Source organism: Mugil cephalus, chromosome 1 (assembly GCF_022458985.1).
Source record: "Mugil cephalus isolate CIBA_MC_2020 chromosome 1, CIBA_Mcephalus_1.1, whole genome shotgun sequence".
Lineage (NCBI taxonomy): Eukaryota > Metazoa > Chordata > Actinopteri > Mugiliformes > Mugilidae > Mugil > Mugil cephalus.
In genome coordinates, this window is record NC_061770.1 from 8,741,744 (window position 1) to 8,757,737 (window position 15,994).

At 42.8% G+C, this 15,994-nt stretch overlaps 3 protein-coding genes across 7 annotated transcripts; 2 read left to right on the forward strand and 1 right to left on the reverse strand.

The window, feature by feature from the left end:
* The first annotated feature begins 3 nt into the window (after nt 1-3).
* On the forward strand, nt 4-6,651 carry rad21l1 (RAD21 cohesin complex component like 1). 3 transcript variants are annotated; one of them, XM_047603044.1, is made up of 14 exons: nt 4-68; nt 326-492; nt 584-713; nt 1,603-1,702; nt 1,936-2,039; nt 2,291-2,398; nt 3,256-3,348; nt 3,520-3,624; nt 3,756-3,985; nt 4,106-4,187; nt 4,766-4,902; nt 4,999-5,109; nt 5,357-5,431; nt 5,634-6,651. In XM_047603044.1, the coding sequence occupies exons 2-14, from the start codon at nt 346-348 to the stop codon at nt 5,817-5,819; spliced, it is 1,608 nt and encodes a 535-aa protein (XP_047459000.1). In that variant the 5' UTR covers nt 4-68; nt 326-345; the 3' UTR covers nt 5,820-6,651. The 3 variants fall into 3 exon arrangements, with proteins under 3 accessions (XP_047459000.1, XP_047459020.1, XP_047459009.1); XM_047603064.1 differs by having other exon boundaries at nt 5,637-6,651; XM_047603053.1 differs by having other exon boundaries at nt 51-184.
* Nucleotides 6,652-6,841: 190 nt separating this feature from the next.
* Nucleotides 6,842-12,237, forward strand: LOC125014555 (syntaphilin). 3 transcript variants are annotated; one of them, XM_047595726.1, is made up of 5 exons: nt 6,842-6,996; nt 8,817-8,933; nt 9,040-9,171; nt 9,649-9,798; nt 9,952-12,237. In XM_047595726.1, the coding sequence occupies exons 2-5, from the start codon at nt 8,890-8,892 to the stop codon at nt 11,186-11,188; spliced, it is 1,563 nt and encodes a 520-aa protein (XP_047451682.1). In that variant the 5' UTR covers nt 6,842-6,996; nt 8,817-8,889; the 3' UTR covers nt 11,189-12,237. The 3 variants fall into 3 exon arrangements, with proteins under 3 accessions (XP_047451682.1, XP_047451689.1, XP_047451697.1); XM_047595733.1 differs by lacking the exon at nt 6,842-6,996 and adding an exon at nt 7,020-7,500; XM_047595741.1 differs by lacking the exon at nt 6,842-6,996 and adding an exon at nt 7,575-7,631.
* A 567-nt stretch (nt 12,238-12,804) lies between these two features.
* On the reverse strand, nt 12,805-15,558 carry fkbp1aa (FKBP prolyl isomerase 1Aa). The gene is made up of 5 exons (XM_047595754.1): nt 15,434-15,558; nt 15,281-15,328; nt 14,619-14,731; nt 13,526-13,701; nt 12,805-13,253 (listed from the first exon to the last, which is right to left on the reverse strand). The coding sequence occupies exons 1-4, from the start codon at nt 15,468-15,470 to the stop codon at nt 13,570-13,572; spliced, it is 330 nt and encodes a 109-aa protein (XP_047451710.1). The 5' UTR covers nt 15,471-15,558; the 3' UTR covers nt 12,805-13,253; nt 13,526-13,569.
* Nucleotides 15,559-15,994: the final 436 nt, after the last annotated feature.

Consider the following 15,994-nt stretch of genomic DNA (forward strand, 5'->3'; position numbering starts at 1 on the left):
TTGCTAGGTTACAACTTAGCGGTGATGTTCACCTTCCGGCTGTCAAAACGCGGCGGTTCAAAGTTAAGGTAGGCTGCTCTGTCCATGTTAGGCCTGTAGCGTATACTAGTAGAAATAAATTAAGTAGCAGTTTATATTTTTACCTAAGTTATAAACGGTACTGAATGTTTTACCATTATAAATGGTAAGTGAAAAGCTATCCTGCTGCTACGTCGATACTCCCTTGCTAATGCTGTTAGCTAACCTTAGCTCATGTTCACCTTAGAAGCTAGAGCTTGGTTAGCAATAATATAACATTTTTTAAAAAGTGATTTGTTCTTCACAGGTAACAACTAAATAGCCACAATGATGTTCTACACGCAACTGTTCATGTCAAAGCGTGGGCCTCTAGCCAAAATATGGTTAGCAGCCCACTGGGAGAGAAAGCTCACCAAAGCCCACGTATTTGAATGCAATTTGGAAACGACCATCAGAGACCTAATTTCCCCAAAGGTAAAAATACATCTCCAAAGCCCCATATTGTGTGATAACTTACAGATAAAGTGGGAGTACAGTTTGAGATGTGATTATGTGATCCTTGTAGATGAAAATTGGTTTGCGGACATCTGGTCATCTGCTCCTTGGTGTGGTGAGGATCTACTCCAGAAAAGCAAAGTATCTCCTGGCAGACTGCAGTGAAGCCCTGATTAAAATTAAAATGGCATTCAGGCCAGGTAACACGCCCCGTGTGTTTTTTTCTATGCCAACAATTATAGTAGTAGTAGTTCCAAAAAATCAGCTGACACAATGGCTGCTGGACTTGCTGGGTTCAACTTAGACTTAGATAGACTTAATTCATCCACAAGGGAAATTGCTTGGTCACAGTTGCTTAGTTGAACATAAAAGAAAAAAACACATGTAAAAAGACAGATAAAACAAGATAAAAATAAAATCTACAAAAAAATAAAATAAACAGAAAATAGTCTAACATTAACAGACCCAAGTCATGCCATGTTCAGGTGGGCAACACCCACAAGATGTTCCTATTAAAATAACTCCCCACCAGTCTTTTCAAACTGAAGCAAATGGACGAGTGGTAAAATATCTTCAAGAAACTCTACACGTCCATTTCCCTTGTTGCAATTAGTTGTTTGGATTTAGATTATGACATCTCTGCTTAAACAAATCAGGCTAAAATTAGTGAATATTGTTTCCTGCACATTCTAAATATATATATATATATTATTGTTCTTGTTAATATTCTAAACAATAGTGTAACAATCCTGCAACAAATCATATCGTCATGAGGGTCTTAATGTTCAATACCGCTGGAGAGAGTATTTGAATTGTACCGATTTTACTTTTCCAATTAAATGGAGCCAAAGTAAGCAACACACTCATAGTAACACTTTGGTGTATTTTAAAAACCAGAACACAAATTAGTGTATCCTCCAAGCTCAAGATCAAGGGCTTCATAATATAAGGGTTAATACTTAATTTGACTAATAACAATAGCCAGCAGGGGGTGACATAGACATAAATACTTATTTTAGGAGTTCAGTATAAGAATTTTACCTGCATTTTTACATCTTAACTTGCAAAGTTTCTCTTTCAACACACCAGGTCAGACAGATTTGCCTGTGGAAGGGCTCGAGGCCACAATCAAAGCAATTACCTTGACGGAAGATTTTGCTGACTTTGATTCCCAGCTGCCCCACCCCAGGTACATTTATACTGTGGTTTTCTTTGACATATGTCACTGACACTTGGCAATTAAAAAAGCAACAACAACTAACGACTAGATGAAAAAAAAGAAATAATCATGTAACTCAAATACTATTCATTGTAAACATATAACAGGTTTTCTGGGTTGGGTCATGAGTGAGGAATTCTTGATCTCAACTTGATAAATGAGCATTCTGTAAATGTCCGCACTATGTTGTGCTTGGACACTAGTGACATAGATCCTGTGGACCACTTTTCACTGAATCAGAGTCGATCAGAAGAAATCACTCTGAAGGACGATTTTGGAAATGACTTTCTGAACTCTATAGACCTCGGTAAGAAAGAGATTGTTTTCATGTTTCATGTACTTCCTAACCTTCCTGTACTTGTTAAGGTACAGCATTTAATATATTATTGTTATTCAGCTTTAAATAGTTATTGTATTAAAATGTTCTATCCCAAATACTGATTGAGTAATATTTCCTGAAATTACCTTCCTTTAGTAAAATACTATGTGCTGCTAGCCTTTCACATATGGGACTTCTCATTGTCTTTTACCCCTCCTTTTGTTTCTTCTGATGGGTAGGAGAAGAGTCCCAGGGCCACGGAGATGCACTGCTGAATATGAACTTTCAGAGCTTGACACAATATGGAGACACATTTGGAGATGAGGATCAAGGATTCGACCTATTTGGTATTTATATATGACCTGTTTAGGATCAGTTTTAGTTCTAGAGAAAGGAAAATAATTCTTGGGTTACTATTGCTTTACTGGAAGGATCTTGTCAGACTTTTATGTTATAATAGTGAACATCATCTTGAAATGGATTGTGCTTTGCTTGAGATGTAGGGAAAACAGTTGGCTCCTGACCAACTGTGGCTACGGCAATGTTTGAAAAATCTGAAAATCTGATTGAACACACCCGTTTCATGGCTGTTTTACAGTCTAGATCTTCCAAACATAACATTTGTACAGTCAACAGTTGTGTCTCTTTATTCTCCTAAGGGATCAGTTTATTCAGTATAATGTGATGTCATTAGACTTATTTCAACTTATCTTAGATTTCAAGTCAGCTGGTCATTATTTATTTGGAAAAAGTCCCCATAGGATGTTTGCCGTTAAAGCCTGTGACTGAAGCCAAAATTTACTGTGAGAAAGGACAATGCACCAAAAAAGAATTTACCATTAAACCTGCACTGTTTATTATTTAAGTCTTCTGGCCAGTGAAATGTCACAGCTCATACTGTAAACTTAAATGAAACTGGATTTGCCCTAGTTTCACAGTGGTGCCACACTCACTTTGATGCCAATGTCCTGGTCATAAACTGAGAGTTATTTGAGTTCACAAGCTGACTGAGATTGTTCAAATGCACCATTAGGTTTGGTCTCAGTGAGAGTAGACAGACTTATTTGGGAAGGAAGAAAAAATCTATTCAGACCTTGTGAATCATTTCAGGGATCCGGCTTTCAAACAAAAGAATAAACTGTCGCTTCCTTTTGCCAGAAATGAAAGTGGTTAATGTTTTTTATTTATTTTATTGATTGTGTAGATTTTTTTACAAACACCAGTGATCCTACCAACTTCAGTCTTGAGGAGCCGCAGAATGAAAATCTAGAGGACTCTACACTGAATGAACAACAAGGTGATAATTCACCATAAATATTTTTGCTTACTTCCTGTTTTCACCTTAATTTTGGCAGTTGCTAAATAGTGATGGTTACATTTCATAGTACAGCATAATCAGTGAATTGTATTATTTACAAAGTACATTTACGTTCAGAAATGTTGTTAAGCTAGTTTCCCTGTGTTCTAGATGCTGACAGAAGAGATCCCATGGAGGTGGCGACCCCAACTCTGAATGACACCACCCTGCTTGCTAATGAGGAGGCCTTTGCTCTTGAACCTGTGGCCATCACACGTAGGCCTAAACAACGTTCCCTAAATTCCCAAACATCTTTCTACTTTATAAATCTGAACATTTCTGTGCAATGAGTGGAATTCTGATACAGAAAAACATCCCTCCAATGATCTCTTGTTATTCTTCCCCAGCAAACTCTGAGAGAAAGAAAGGGAAGAGGAAACGCAAGCTGGTGGTGGACCATGCTAAAGAGCTGAGTAACGAAGCCATCAGAGAGCAGCTGTCTGACTTTTCAGACCTGCTTGTTCCTCTGGACATTGCCCCCCCGACCGTGGAGCTGATGCAGTGGAAGGAGAGAGGGAGTGCAGACAAACTATTTGATCAGCCATGTTCCTCTGTGATGACCCCACAGATACAGGAGGTAAAACTCTGCTACACTTCCAACAGTATCATTTGGTAAATATCACTAAAAAATCTCTTGGTAGTGAATAATAAATTTAAATGAGTTCTGTTAACGTTGAGGTACGTTTTGCCTTTCCAGCTCTTTGCCAGAAGTGTCTTCCAGGTGAAATATCAAAGTGTGTGTGAGGAGGTGGAGGAGATGCGGCAGGATGGACAAGAAGGTAAGAACGGTCTCATTGTGATTTATATGAACTATGTATCTTATACTCTGTGGGAAGTTGTACTTGCGCCCACTGTTAGCGTGGTGAATTAGGTGGTAGCAACCAAAGTTGGGGGCGCTGTTTCCCTGAGGTAAACATTTGGTGGAACTCATTGTCGCCTCAATTTTGTTACCACAGAGTTCATATTAGTTCAACCTGGTACCTGCCCAGTTCTTTCATACATCGGCATTACAAATCACTGCTAGTCTCTTTCTTTGTGAATGCCACTTTAGAGCAAGTGAACGATGTTATGCTAATTCACATTTTGAATCATATAAACCATGAACAAGTGCACATATAGTTACACTCACTGTTAAAAGTCTACCTGTTCCTGCCATCTCACATCTGAAACTGTCGAGAACCTCAAAACACATCAGTTTAACAACTGTTAACTGAAACTGAGTATAAAACTGATCCCTGAAAGGGAGGGATATGTCATAGAACATCTTCAGTACTATGATATTTTCCCAGAGATTTCTATACTGGACTCTTTGAGCTGTCTTTCTTTACCTTTTAACATCTCTGCCATTATGTTGTAGCTCCGAGAGACCTCAGTGCCTTCACCACAGATATCAGTGTCGCAGATTCATCAATGGATCCTGAAACAACACACAACACTGAGCTGACGGTTCTTGATCACCTGAACCAACAGGAGAATTACTCACATCTCACTCAAGTAAAGCATCAGCCTGCAATTTAACAGAGCGTAGTATAAATAATACACCTCATCTGTTCTGTTTTTAGTTTATAATCTATTCTCTGTGTCTGTCAGGATGAAAACAGGTCAGAGTTCACTCATCCAGAACTTCCCTCAGAGGACTCCATGTTTGTCCATCCATCTTACTTGGAGCAGGGAACTCAGTCAACCTCCCTCCACACTCAGGTGCCCTTCAACACATACTGTTGCAAATAGAAACGGGGCAGGAAACTGTTCTCTGTCGGTGTCCACTTTTCCCTGACTTCACCTTTTGGAAGTGAAGTGAACTAATAATGGATGATTTTCTGTGAAAATAGCTGGTACAGTGGGGGAGCTCCAGTCCATTAGTGCTTGACAGATGGCAGGTGCTCATTTTCTGTGTTGCCTTGGCGATGAGCCCGACATTACTGACTGGTACTTTTCTAACCTGCAGTCTCTGCTGGACAGCCAGGACTCAGAGGAGAGGAGGATAACAAGGCGAGCACAGAAGCTTCTGACTGCTCTAAAAGTAAGCCTCTACGAACCCATAAATGGTGTTAATTCAGATTAATGTCTGCATGTTCAGGACACATGACTGTTCTCCATGTTAGGCAGAGTCCTCATTTGAAACTGAGAGACAGATGCAAATCTTGAGTCACAGTGGACAAGGATTTAAAGATGAGGAGGCAGGATTACAGCTGGTGGGGAATTAAATTCTCTTGTTTGTGCAGCAAATCCAGAGTGACGTTGACCCTACCTTCAGCCTGGAGGCACTCTGTAATGGAACAAATCGTTTGCAGGCTGCAACCACTTTCTTCTGTCTGCTGGTCCTGAAAAAACAAGAAGCCCTCAACCTGCAGCAGAGCGCTCCCTATGAGGACATCTTGGCCACACCAGGACCCAAGTTCTACACTTAGTTAAACCGGACTCACCTTCAGTCCTGGATCGACTGGCTCTGCCTCGTGTCTGTTACTGTGTCAGGGTAAAGCGAAGTAGAGACAAGTAGGTTTCTGGGGTATGTGATAAAAAAAGAATTAAAAAATGTTTGTGTGTAAACACTTGTTGCTTGTTCTCAAGGTGGTTTGTATGAAGGAACATTTCTGCTTAGACTCCTTGTCAGACTTATTGTAAATTTCAAATATTTAACATCTGATCTTTTTTTTATATGCAAAAACATTTGAATTTACTTATTTATTGTAAATGTATGTTGACATCTTCTCAAGACACGCAGCACTTCACCTTCCTGCAAGTTCGGTTAGAGTTTAACAGCAGTTTTGTTTTATAGACGAAAGAAAATTTGATTGACCAGTTGCTATGTTTTTCATTACAGAGTATTATTAACATGTTGGCCATCAACATTATTTAACAGCCCTCTGTTTCAGTGTGTAACTAATACAACTTAATATTTAATCTGTTTGTATATATATATATTAATGTTTTAGAACAGTAGTTTAAATGCTCATGTCAATGTGATTAGCTGTTTTACATCAGCTTGAATCTAGAAAACTCAGTACTTCCTCCATAACAAATTGGGGGCTAATAAACTTCTGAGGCTATATTGTATTTATTTCCATTTTTCTGTACTAGCATCTTCAACATGATTTGTTTTCTCTTTTGAACACCGAACTTTATAAGTTGGTTCATGGTATAAATAGCATTGGGTCATAAGCTTTTGAGCCACATCTCTGAACCTGTTTGTATGACTCATGTTACTGGATTGTACTAAAATAAATGGCTGCCCTGGTTTTAATAAAATGTGAAGTAAGGTTATTTCATCCATCAGCCAGCCTGTCTTTTTTTTGTCAATAAAGTGCCTCTGAACTGCTGTTCGCCTCCACCCAGTAACACCCCAGACGTGAACAGAAAATGTGCATGTGAACCCTGGCAAACGAGGCGGAACGATCCCTTACTGTCACTTTAAGAAGCTCCGATGCAGCAGTCGCAGTTGCCTCATTTCATCTCCGGGCTCCATGGCTGCAGGATGGACTCTCATCAGCACCACCAGCCTCTTCTCGTCCTGCTGCCACCGGGGACCGTCAAGTCAGGCAGGAACCGAGGCTTTTCTACGGTGCCCAGCTTCCCACTGCCGAAATGGTACTCTTTAATATGCGGGTTGTCTTAGTCTTGTGTGTGTCTGCAGCTACCAGAAATGAGGTTTCCGAGATTCACAGTATGTAGGACACAGCTGGGACTAAATTGTGCTTTGATCAGGCGCGTTTTCTCTGATGGAAACTATCCCCTGGAGTGTGAAGAGTCCTGCTGAGGGATCTGCCGGCTGTGCAAAAACAATCATGAGACTTTTATTTAACTCCCTGCTCATCCATCACTGCTTTATTGTGGCCGACAGATGTGGAAACCCCCGTGATTTAATACAACGGTGGTGGTGGTGGTGGCATTGATGATTCAAGGACGAAGCGCATCATCCTGAATAATTCCGGCACAGGGCGCTGAGTGAGCACATCATCATCTGAGTACAGGTTCATCCTCCTACTGTAGGCTGCTCGCCCCCTCAGTAAACATTCATACTCACATTACGTAAGGTGATTGCGTATTTCTCGCCAGGACTCGCCACTTGTTGCGCAGACCGAAGAGAGGGAGGTGAGATCTCCTGTCTCGTCGTCCTAGAAAATTAAATGTAGGACAAGAATGAGACGCTCCGGGTTACATCTGTGCGCCTTTCGTTATCATCAACAGCAGAGTTTTGCTGCGTCTGATTTGTTGAGCCGCAGGTATATTTTAAGGCTGGATCAGCAGCTTTGTGAAGCTGCACAGGGTTGCAGGGACTTTAGAAAATAGACGAGGACATTTTGTACTCGTGTTGGATTTTCTGTTCTATTGGGCCTGAACTAAACGGGGGAAATTATTTTATAATTCTCATTCTCATCTGGGTAATGTTACATATTTTAATGTAACACTATGACACCTGTGCCTTGGATGCTGAAACTTGGGGGAGTATGTCAGTGCTTTGGACTTTTTATTTAGACCATCTTCATCATGCCCAGATTAGCTTAGAAATGAAGAAGCAGATCAAAGTGCTGAAAAGGGTTTGTTTCTCAGCATCTGTTGATTAAATTGGCTTTGTATATACATAGTTTGACGTGTGTTTAAATAGTACAGCAATTTTCCCCCCAACAACTTGTATATATTCACACCTTGAGTCATATTATAACTGTATGTAAAGTTTTATATGAGCTTGTGAAATTTGTCTTGTGCATTTACAAGTCAGACTTTTAGTTTGTGCTGAGGAAAAGTGATGTCATGTAAAGTCATGATGCCAATGCAAACTTTCAATACATTATGTTTTATTCCTGGACCTACGGTGAAGACTTTAAAATTTTCATTTTGGGACAACAACAACAACAACAAAAAAAACAAAAAAAGAACCTGTCTGTTGTTTTTCAGGAGTGACGCAGTTTAAATGATTCATGCCATACAGTTGCTATACATGAATTCCCCTGTGCTGTGTTAATTCCCAGTGATGCTGTGGTCTTGTGTCACTGTAGGCAGGTAATGACCCCAGTGACCCTCTTATCTCTGCCAACCGCTGTGTGTCAGACTGTCTTTGTTGGACGACTTCTGACAGCAGTTAATGTGAAGTTTAATCATGTTTATGTGCGGCTCTGCAGACGGGCAGGACGCTGCTCAGAGAGCGGCAGCTGCACTGAATGTGGACACTGTGTCCCCTTTGTGTCACCAGAGAAAGGAGGCTTTATCTGCTGCTGGCCTGGACCTTTTTTTTTTATTATTAGGGTTAGGCCTCCAGCGATAATGACCACACACAAGATCTTTCTTTCCTGAAATCAGTGGTTTGGGATTCTTTTTTTTTTTTCTCTTCAGTTTGTGATTAAGATAATCATGTGTTTATTTGCTGGTTTTTACCTCTGATGTGTTTGTGTCTTTACCGGTTATTCCAGCCCAGCTGTGAGGGCTCCTAGCATCCCTCTCTAGAGACAGCGGTGGGAAGGTCGGAGGCTCCTTTGCACATCAATGTCTCTCACTCCGAGCCGAAAGTCCTCCTCAGGTCAGCGCAGGTACTGCTCCTTCTCTCTCTTACGCCTTATTTTAAATACACAGGTGGTGGGAAAATCCTGATTTCGTCCTGTCTTCTCATCTTAATGTGAATGATCTCCTGACAAGGCGCTCAGTGGGGACAGGTGGGGGGAGCGGGCGGTACTCCCAAACCGACACATCCAGCACCCACACCTACCCTGGTCGCGTTAGGGCACCGGAGGGCAGCCCCACAGCCCGGACACATCCAAGTACTCCCAGGTAACAAGCCTCTCAACCCAGCATGAAGATAAGCTACCAAAGCCACAACAACATCTGAGATATGTAGCCTTGTCCTCACAAGACTCAAATTAAATGAACTGGAGATTCTGAACAGCCAAGAGCTATGAAAGACTGGTTGTCTAAGAGAGTTAGTCCTGTGATGTTGCTCAGACCCTCTCAGCTTCTCTTGTTCAATCCGTTTATGCAAATTGAGATCATGTTAAAAAAAGAGAAAACTTTCACAATAAAAGTAGAGCTAAATCAAAAGTAGAGCTGTCGCGGCCCCAGCTCCAACATTCGGAGCTGTTTGTGGCAACGGCTACAGAAACAATTTTCGCATGCAGCACACGCGTTCGCTGCCTTCATTCGGCTTGAGGTCAGTTTGTTGACGCAGGCTCGGCCCAGTTCACGGCCACCGGCGGCCGTCACGTGACATTAAGCAGAGCCACTTTTTGGTGCGTGTGTGTGTTGATTCAGGCGTCAGGCGAAGCACACAGCCTGCAGTGACAACCATGGGATCAGGCCTCCCACCCCGGAGCAGTACCTCACACCCCTGCAACAGAAGGAGGTGTGTATACGTCACCTCCGAGCCAGGCTGAGGGAGAACGTGGAAAGACTGCAACACAGGTGAGTCTTTTTCTCCTTCCATCCTACGCTCATTGTTGAACTTCTTATTGTGTTTGTCAAGGTCCTCGGTGCAGTGCATCTAAGTAATAGTTTTACTTTATGTTAAATAAGTACACTTAAAGGTGACTCTGCTTTTCACGTATCTGTCATCAGGGACTGTGAAATAGATGAGCTGAGGACCCAGCTGTACAGGATGCAGGAGGACTGGATAGAAGAGGAATGCCATCGGGTGGAGGCCCAGTTAGCCCTCAAGGAGGCCCGCAAGGAGATCCAGCACCTCCAGGAGGTGGTGGAGACGGTGAGGTCCAACCTGGGCATCCGTGAGCAAGACCCCCACGACCCCCACAAGCCATACTCAGGGTTGCAGGGAGCTCGGCCAGGGGGGAAGTCTCGCTCCTGCGGATGCTCCCCAGCCAGCACTTTGAGCCGCAGCGCCACCTACACCCGACTGAGCAGCGAGGCCCTGCAGCTGGAGCGCAGCCCGAACGCTCCAGAGCCGAGCGGAGCCCCCCGCCCGGCGGGACAGACCCACCTGCTCCTGGAGGCGGCCCTGCTGTCCGAGCAGCTGCCGCCGCAAGGCCACATCCGAGCCCCCCCGGCCGTGCCGCGCTCCTCCACCTACGAGAGGCTGTGCAGCGGGGGGGCCGTGCTGCCAATGTCGCACTCCTGCCACACTCTCAGTAGCAGCTGCAGGTGCAGCGGACACACCTACCTCCCCCACCATCACCTGTTCCTGCACTTGCCACAGGAGGAGGCTCCGAGCGCCGCTGTCCCCGCCGCTGACCCCAGCCCCATCCCCGTCCCCGCAGTGGAGAAGAAGCCCGAGGTCCGCTCCCAGGCCTGCAGCCCCACCATGACCTGGCTGTGCGAGGAAAGCTGCGCGGAAGAGCTGAGCGTCATCTCTTCGGCCACAGCGGACGTCACCCTCTCAGAACCGCAGCAGTTTCCACCGTCCCTGCCTCCGCTGTCCCCTCCTGAGCATTCTTACAGAGCAGAGCCGACGCCACCTGACGAGGAGAGAAAGGCCCCGGCAGAACCACGCACCTGCCAGCCCCAGCCTACAGCCCCCCTTCCAGTGAGGCAGGAAGCCACAGTGATAGAGATAGAAGAAGACAACGCGGAGGACAATGACAGAGCAAACGAAGAGGGCTACTCCCCCCAGCGGTGTCACTGGAGCCGCTACTTCCTTGTAGATCTTTTAGCGCTGGCGATGCCGGTGGTCCCAACCATGGCGTGGCTGTGTCGAGGGACGCCACAGGAGGTCATGCCCGTCTACCATATCGGGTCCCTGCTGAGAGGTTGCTGCGCCGTTGCCCTCCACTCGCTTCGGCGCCAGCGTGCGGGGACTGGACGCACGCCTACCAGCATGAACGGAGCGACACCAATCTGATACTTAATAAGAATACAACTCCCAACCTCTGCAGGCACAGCGCTGATGCTGCTTTACCATATTTTGGTCTCACCCACGTGACGGATTTCTCCTCTTACAAGATTTTTTAGGTTTTCCAAAAAAGCCCTTGTGATTCTGTGGTCATGCTTTGCCTTAGAGAACAAAGGATTAGTTGTGCATTAATTACTTTCACTACTCGAATACTCGTACTGCTACCGCCTGCAGTTTAAATGCATTTCTCTTTATTGCAATTTGCATGTAACCCAGTTTGTTTGGGTTCTCCTGCTTGCATTGAGCCCCTATGTGTAAGTTTTAATGAGCATCTTCAGTGCAAAATAATATAGTTTATGTCTTGAAAACTTAATTTCTGAGGGCCTGAGAATTGGGAGAGCCATGAAATTTCTTCGGCATCGACAGCATCCCACGAGATCAGAAGAGTAAACCGGACTTGTTCAGGAACAGTAAATAATACAGAGCACAGTGGAAGGCATTCGGATTTTTAGACATATCGACTTCTGACAAGCAGAGCATGTGCAATGAATGTGGTACTCAGGTGCAGAACAGACATCTCATCGGTTTCTTTGCCATTAAACAAACTACGGACAGCTCTATGGGTTCATTTTTTATTGATTTTATACATTTACCTGTACACATCAAAACACACATGGAGTCGTTCTAAAGGCTGAACCATGCCGACAGAAAAACGAGGCGGTTTTTAGCAGGACAGCTTTTATTTTGGTTTGGATCTAAACATGAACGTGTGCTGGGTGAGGTTCATCCGTACAGTATGTACCGGACGTAACACACAGAGGAGGAACTTTTCTTTACATACAGTAGTTCTTGAGCCACGCAGTGGAAGGACTTGTTGACCATTGGTGTTTACTGAATTTGTGATTTGTTAATTGTGATATACTTTCTGACTGAAGCAGGTTGTAGGAACACCTGTCTCAGTCTTGGCTGCTTTCATTGCACTGGGTTATTTTGAATAATGCAAAATATGTATCAGTGTTTGAGCATTATTACTAAAAATGTGCACTCTCATCCTTCAAGAGCCTTTGGTGTCTTGACTGAAATGTCCACAACTATGACGTGCAGCCATGAGGGAATCGATTCCAGCCTTCTCACGCAGACAGAGTAATGTCATAGGTTTCATTAATCTTTCAAACTAGGTTTGTTAAAACAACGATTTGATTGGTTTGAGGAAGAAGCAGATAAACTTTTTATTTTATTAATTTGTGATAAATTTCTAAAGCAACAGTATCTCCTTCAGGTTCTAAAATGTGCTTTAAATTTGCTCAATGTCACCTTTACATCAGAGATCGTCTGTAAGCACAGAGTAGCTTAAAGTTAATCCATTTGGAAAATGGTTTTATTTTACTAAAGTGTCCTGTGGTGACTGGGAAATAAAAATGTTTCTGTTTAAATTACTTTTTTCCCCTTAAATTGACCTTGAAGCATTTTAACTTTTTTTGGCCAAGAAAGTAGATATAGTCCAGTGACGAAAGTAATTTAGCTCACGCTGCAGAGAGCAACAGTAAATCCTTGGTTACACTGCATTGCACACATTCGTTCTAATTTATTTCAACAGCAAATATCACAAAGGTAATTCATAGAAATATCGTGTCAAACAATTTATTCTTAATTTTATTCAAGACAATTCTTTACCCGCAATCAATACAATTTTATTGTAAAGGCCACAGAGCCACAGGAATGAGACTGATTCAGTACTTACTTAAAAGGTGGTCCTGATGGCAGACACGTTTTGTGAGTCAAATAAAGTCAATTTATGTCAAATAATAATAAAAAAAAAAAACATCACCATAAAAATACAAAGCAGAATATGACAAAATACATGGGATGGGAAGGCCTATGACTTATTACTGTAAAGAATCTGAAGCATATAGTGTTGAAGGATAAAGGTTTAAAGCAAGTGACATAACACGATTTGTATCTAAATGAAAGGAAAGTGGACTAATGAAGCTATAGACATAGGTCCTATGCTGGAATCAAGAGCAGGAATCATCTGTTAACATTTTTCCTCCATGTTCCCGAGATAGGAGTCAACCTGTGAAAATAAAAAAATAAATAAATAAAAAACACAACATGATCTTAGCCCTGTGATTAAAGAGGAGGAAGAGAACAGGAGATTAAAGGGATATAGAGACTAAAGCTTGTTACATCCATACGATTTAATCTCTAAACATCCCTGGGTAAATTAGACCAGCTAAAGGTGCACCTGATCAAAGTAAATGCCAAATAACACATAAAGACATAAATCACTGCACAGACTTTCTAGCTGATTTTTTAAAGCGGATTATCCAGTGTTAAATTCCTCACCCTGATAATCTGAGTGGAATTAAACAAAGTTGAGTGCACAAGTTTCAGACTTCCAGACTGAGCAGCTCCACGTCGAAGGTGAGAGTGGCATTTGGTGGGATGATCCCTGGGTGACCTTTGCTGCCGTAGGCAAAGTCTGGTGAGCAAATGAGCTTTGCCCGCTGACCTACACTCATCTGTGGAGGAGACGGAAACATTACTTACACAAACCCAACGGATGGGAACCGAGAGGTGGCTACAAACGGCTTCAGAATTGCACGCTGCGAAGCTCATCAGTAAGTGATGCCAACGTGTTTTACACAGAGCTGCACGGCGCGTAACTATCGAGATGCTTTTGTAAAACGAGGTAAACGGTGTCTCTAATGAACAGCAAAGTGACATAAATAGAGGGCTACATACGTCCACGGGCATTTGCTTGGCTCAAATTTGCACTTCCAATAAAATTGCAGACGAGACATAATAGCTGGCAGGCAGCTGGAGCAACCACGCATAACAAAATGACATGAAGGCACAATTAAGGCAGGACATGAGCATCAGTCTATTTATCTGTGTTTCACTCTATTTTATAATGCAAGCATAGAGAGCTGTGGACAGTACGGCCAGTTACCTGTGTATTTTTTATTATATTATATAATAAAATGACTGATGTAATGCTATCACCTGTCATTTCCAATCTCTGCTTACATACTTCTTGACGACTTTTTAAAAAAAACAAAAAAACAACTTTTTACTCAATGTAATTGCTCCTGATTTGTATAATGATACCACTGGATACCAAATTTCCCACGGAATAAAGTGTCCACCCCTCTTTCATTTAATGGCTGTGTAATATTATAATGAATGTTTGTGTTGTTGATCATTTTGTGACACTAGAACGTGTCCAAGTATATCAATAAAAACATGACAAAGAATAAAACACACTTCAGTACACGCAATAAAAACAAACAGCACCACAAACTATAAAAAACTTATCAAGACAATCAAATGAGGAGGGTTTACAGCAGGATGGATGCAGAGTGTGTGTCGCCTTGTACTCATCTCTGTTTAAATATATTATGAGTGGACCTGTTCGGTGTTAAAGGCTCCTCCTCACCTGGGCTACTCCTTCCTCCCAGCCACGGATAACCTCCTGGTTTCCGATTTTAAATTTGAACGGCTTCCCCCGAGTCCGCGAAGAGTCAAACACTTTCCCATCTTCGAGTGTCCCTGATAAGATAGGAAGAAGCTGATTTATCCCCCCCAAAAAGAATCACGTCCTCATGCTGATGAGTTGTCCCACTTTTCTGCTCCAGGGGGCTAACAAAAACCTAAAGTTAGCATTAGCTTATTGCTAGCACGGTTAGCTGGAGGTTAGATCAGGTTAAGCTACGGTGCCGTTAGCTCCACTCTTCCCAATAAAATTAAGCAGAGACAATATAAAGAAAGTGTGGTAATGCATACAAACAGGCAGAGAAGTGACAGTCCGTAGCGTTACACTGGGCAATGTTAGCCGGACAGACATAACAAACAATTAGATTAACAGGATATGAACGTTAGCTCCGATGCTAACCAGCAGAAACACCACCGGACAACCAGCTACAGTTAGCAGAAACAAACTCTCTCCTGCTTCCGCCTATTCTCACAATTCAAGCCAATGCCAAAACGTAACCCCCCTACAAATGTTAACTAAAGGAAACAAATAAGAGCCCCCAGTGAAGAAAATAAAGCATGCTGAGCCCAAATCTTTGAGCTCCTCTCAGTAGCCTCCGCACTCACCGACGTAGTGCACCACGACGAGCTGCCCCTTCTTCGGAAATGTCCGCCCTGAAAATGAGAGAAAATAAAGATAAAGCGAGGTGTAATAACGACTCAGATACTAGGTGATTAAAATAGGGTGTTCCGCAGTTCAACGAGCAGCATTATCCCCACCGTCGCCTGGAGTTATCGTCTCAATTTCTACTCCCATTTTCGCTCTCAAATATCCTTCCTCTCTACCAGCAGCCTACAATACGAGCGGAAGCAGGAGGAGGCAGGGGGGAGGCAGGGGTGGGCTCCGATGGAGAGAGACGCACCAATTCACCGCCGCTGATCAGCACTATTACAAAAACTCATCTTACTTTCGAGCCAAACGTCAGTCCGAACACTTACGTTATCATATTCACTTTGGCATAATTCGGAAAAATGTAACTAAAACTGATTATGTGACTGAAGTATTCGCTGCATCACTTTTGTCGCCTTGCAAGAAAAATATCGCATTAAGTCTACTTCATATTTGTTCTCCTAAACCTAATCAGTAATAATATAAATCATGCATAATATCCTTTGCTCTATGTTTAATTCATAACATAAACAAATATGAAACATTATTACTAAACGAGTCGGATGATTAATACTTAATACTAAGGATCGATACCTGCTGCTGTTGGTCCACAACGAACACACAATATTGTGCAATATTATTACCCCTCAATGTTTACATGCCCTCATCGT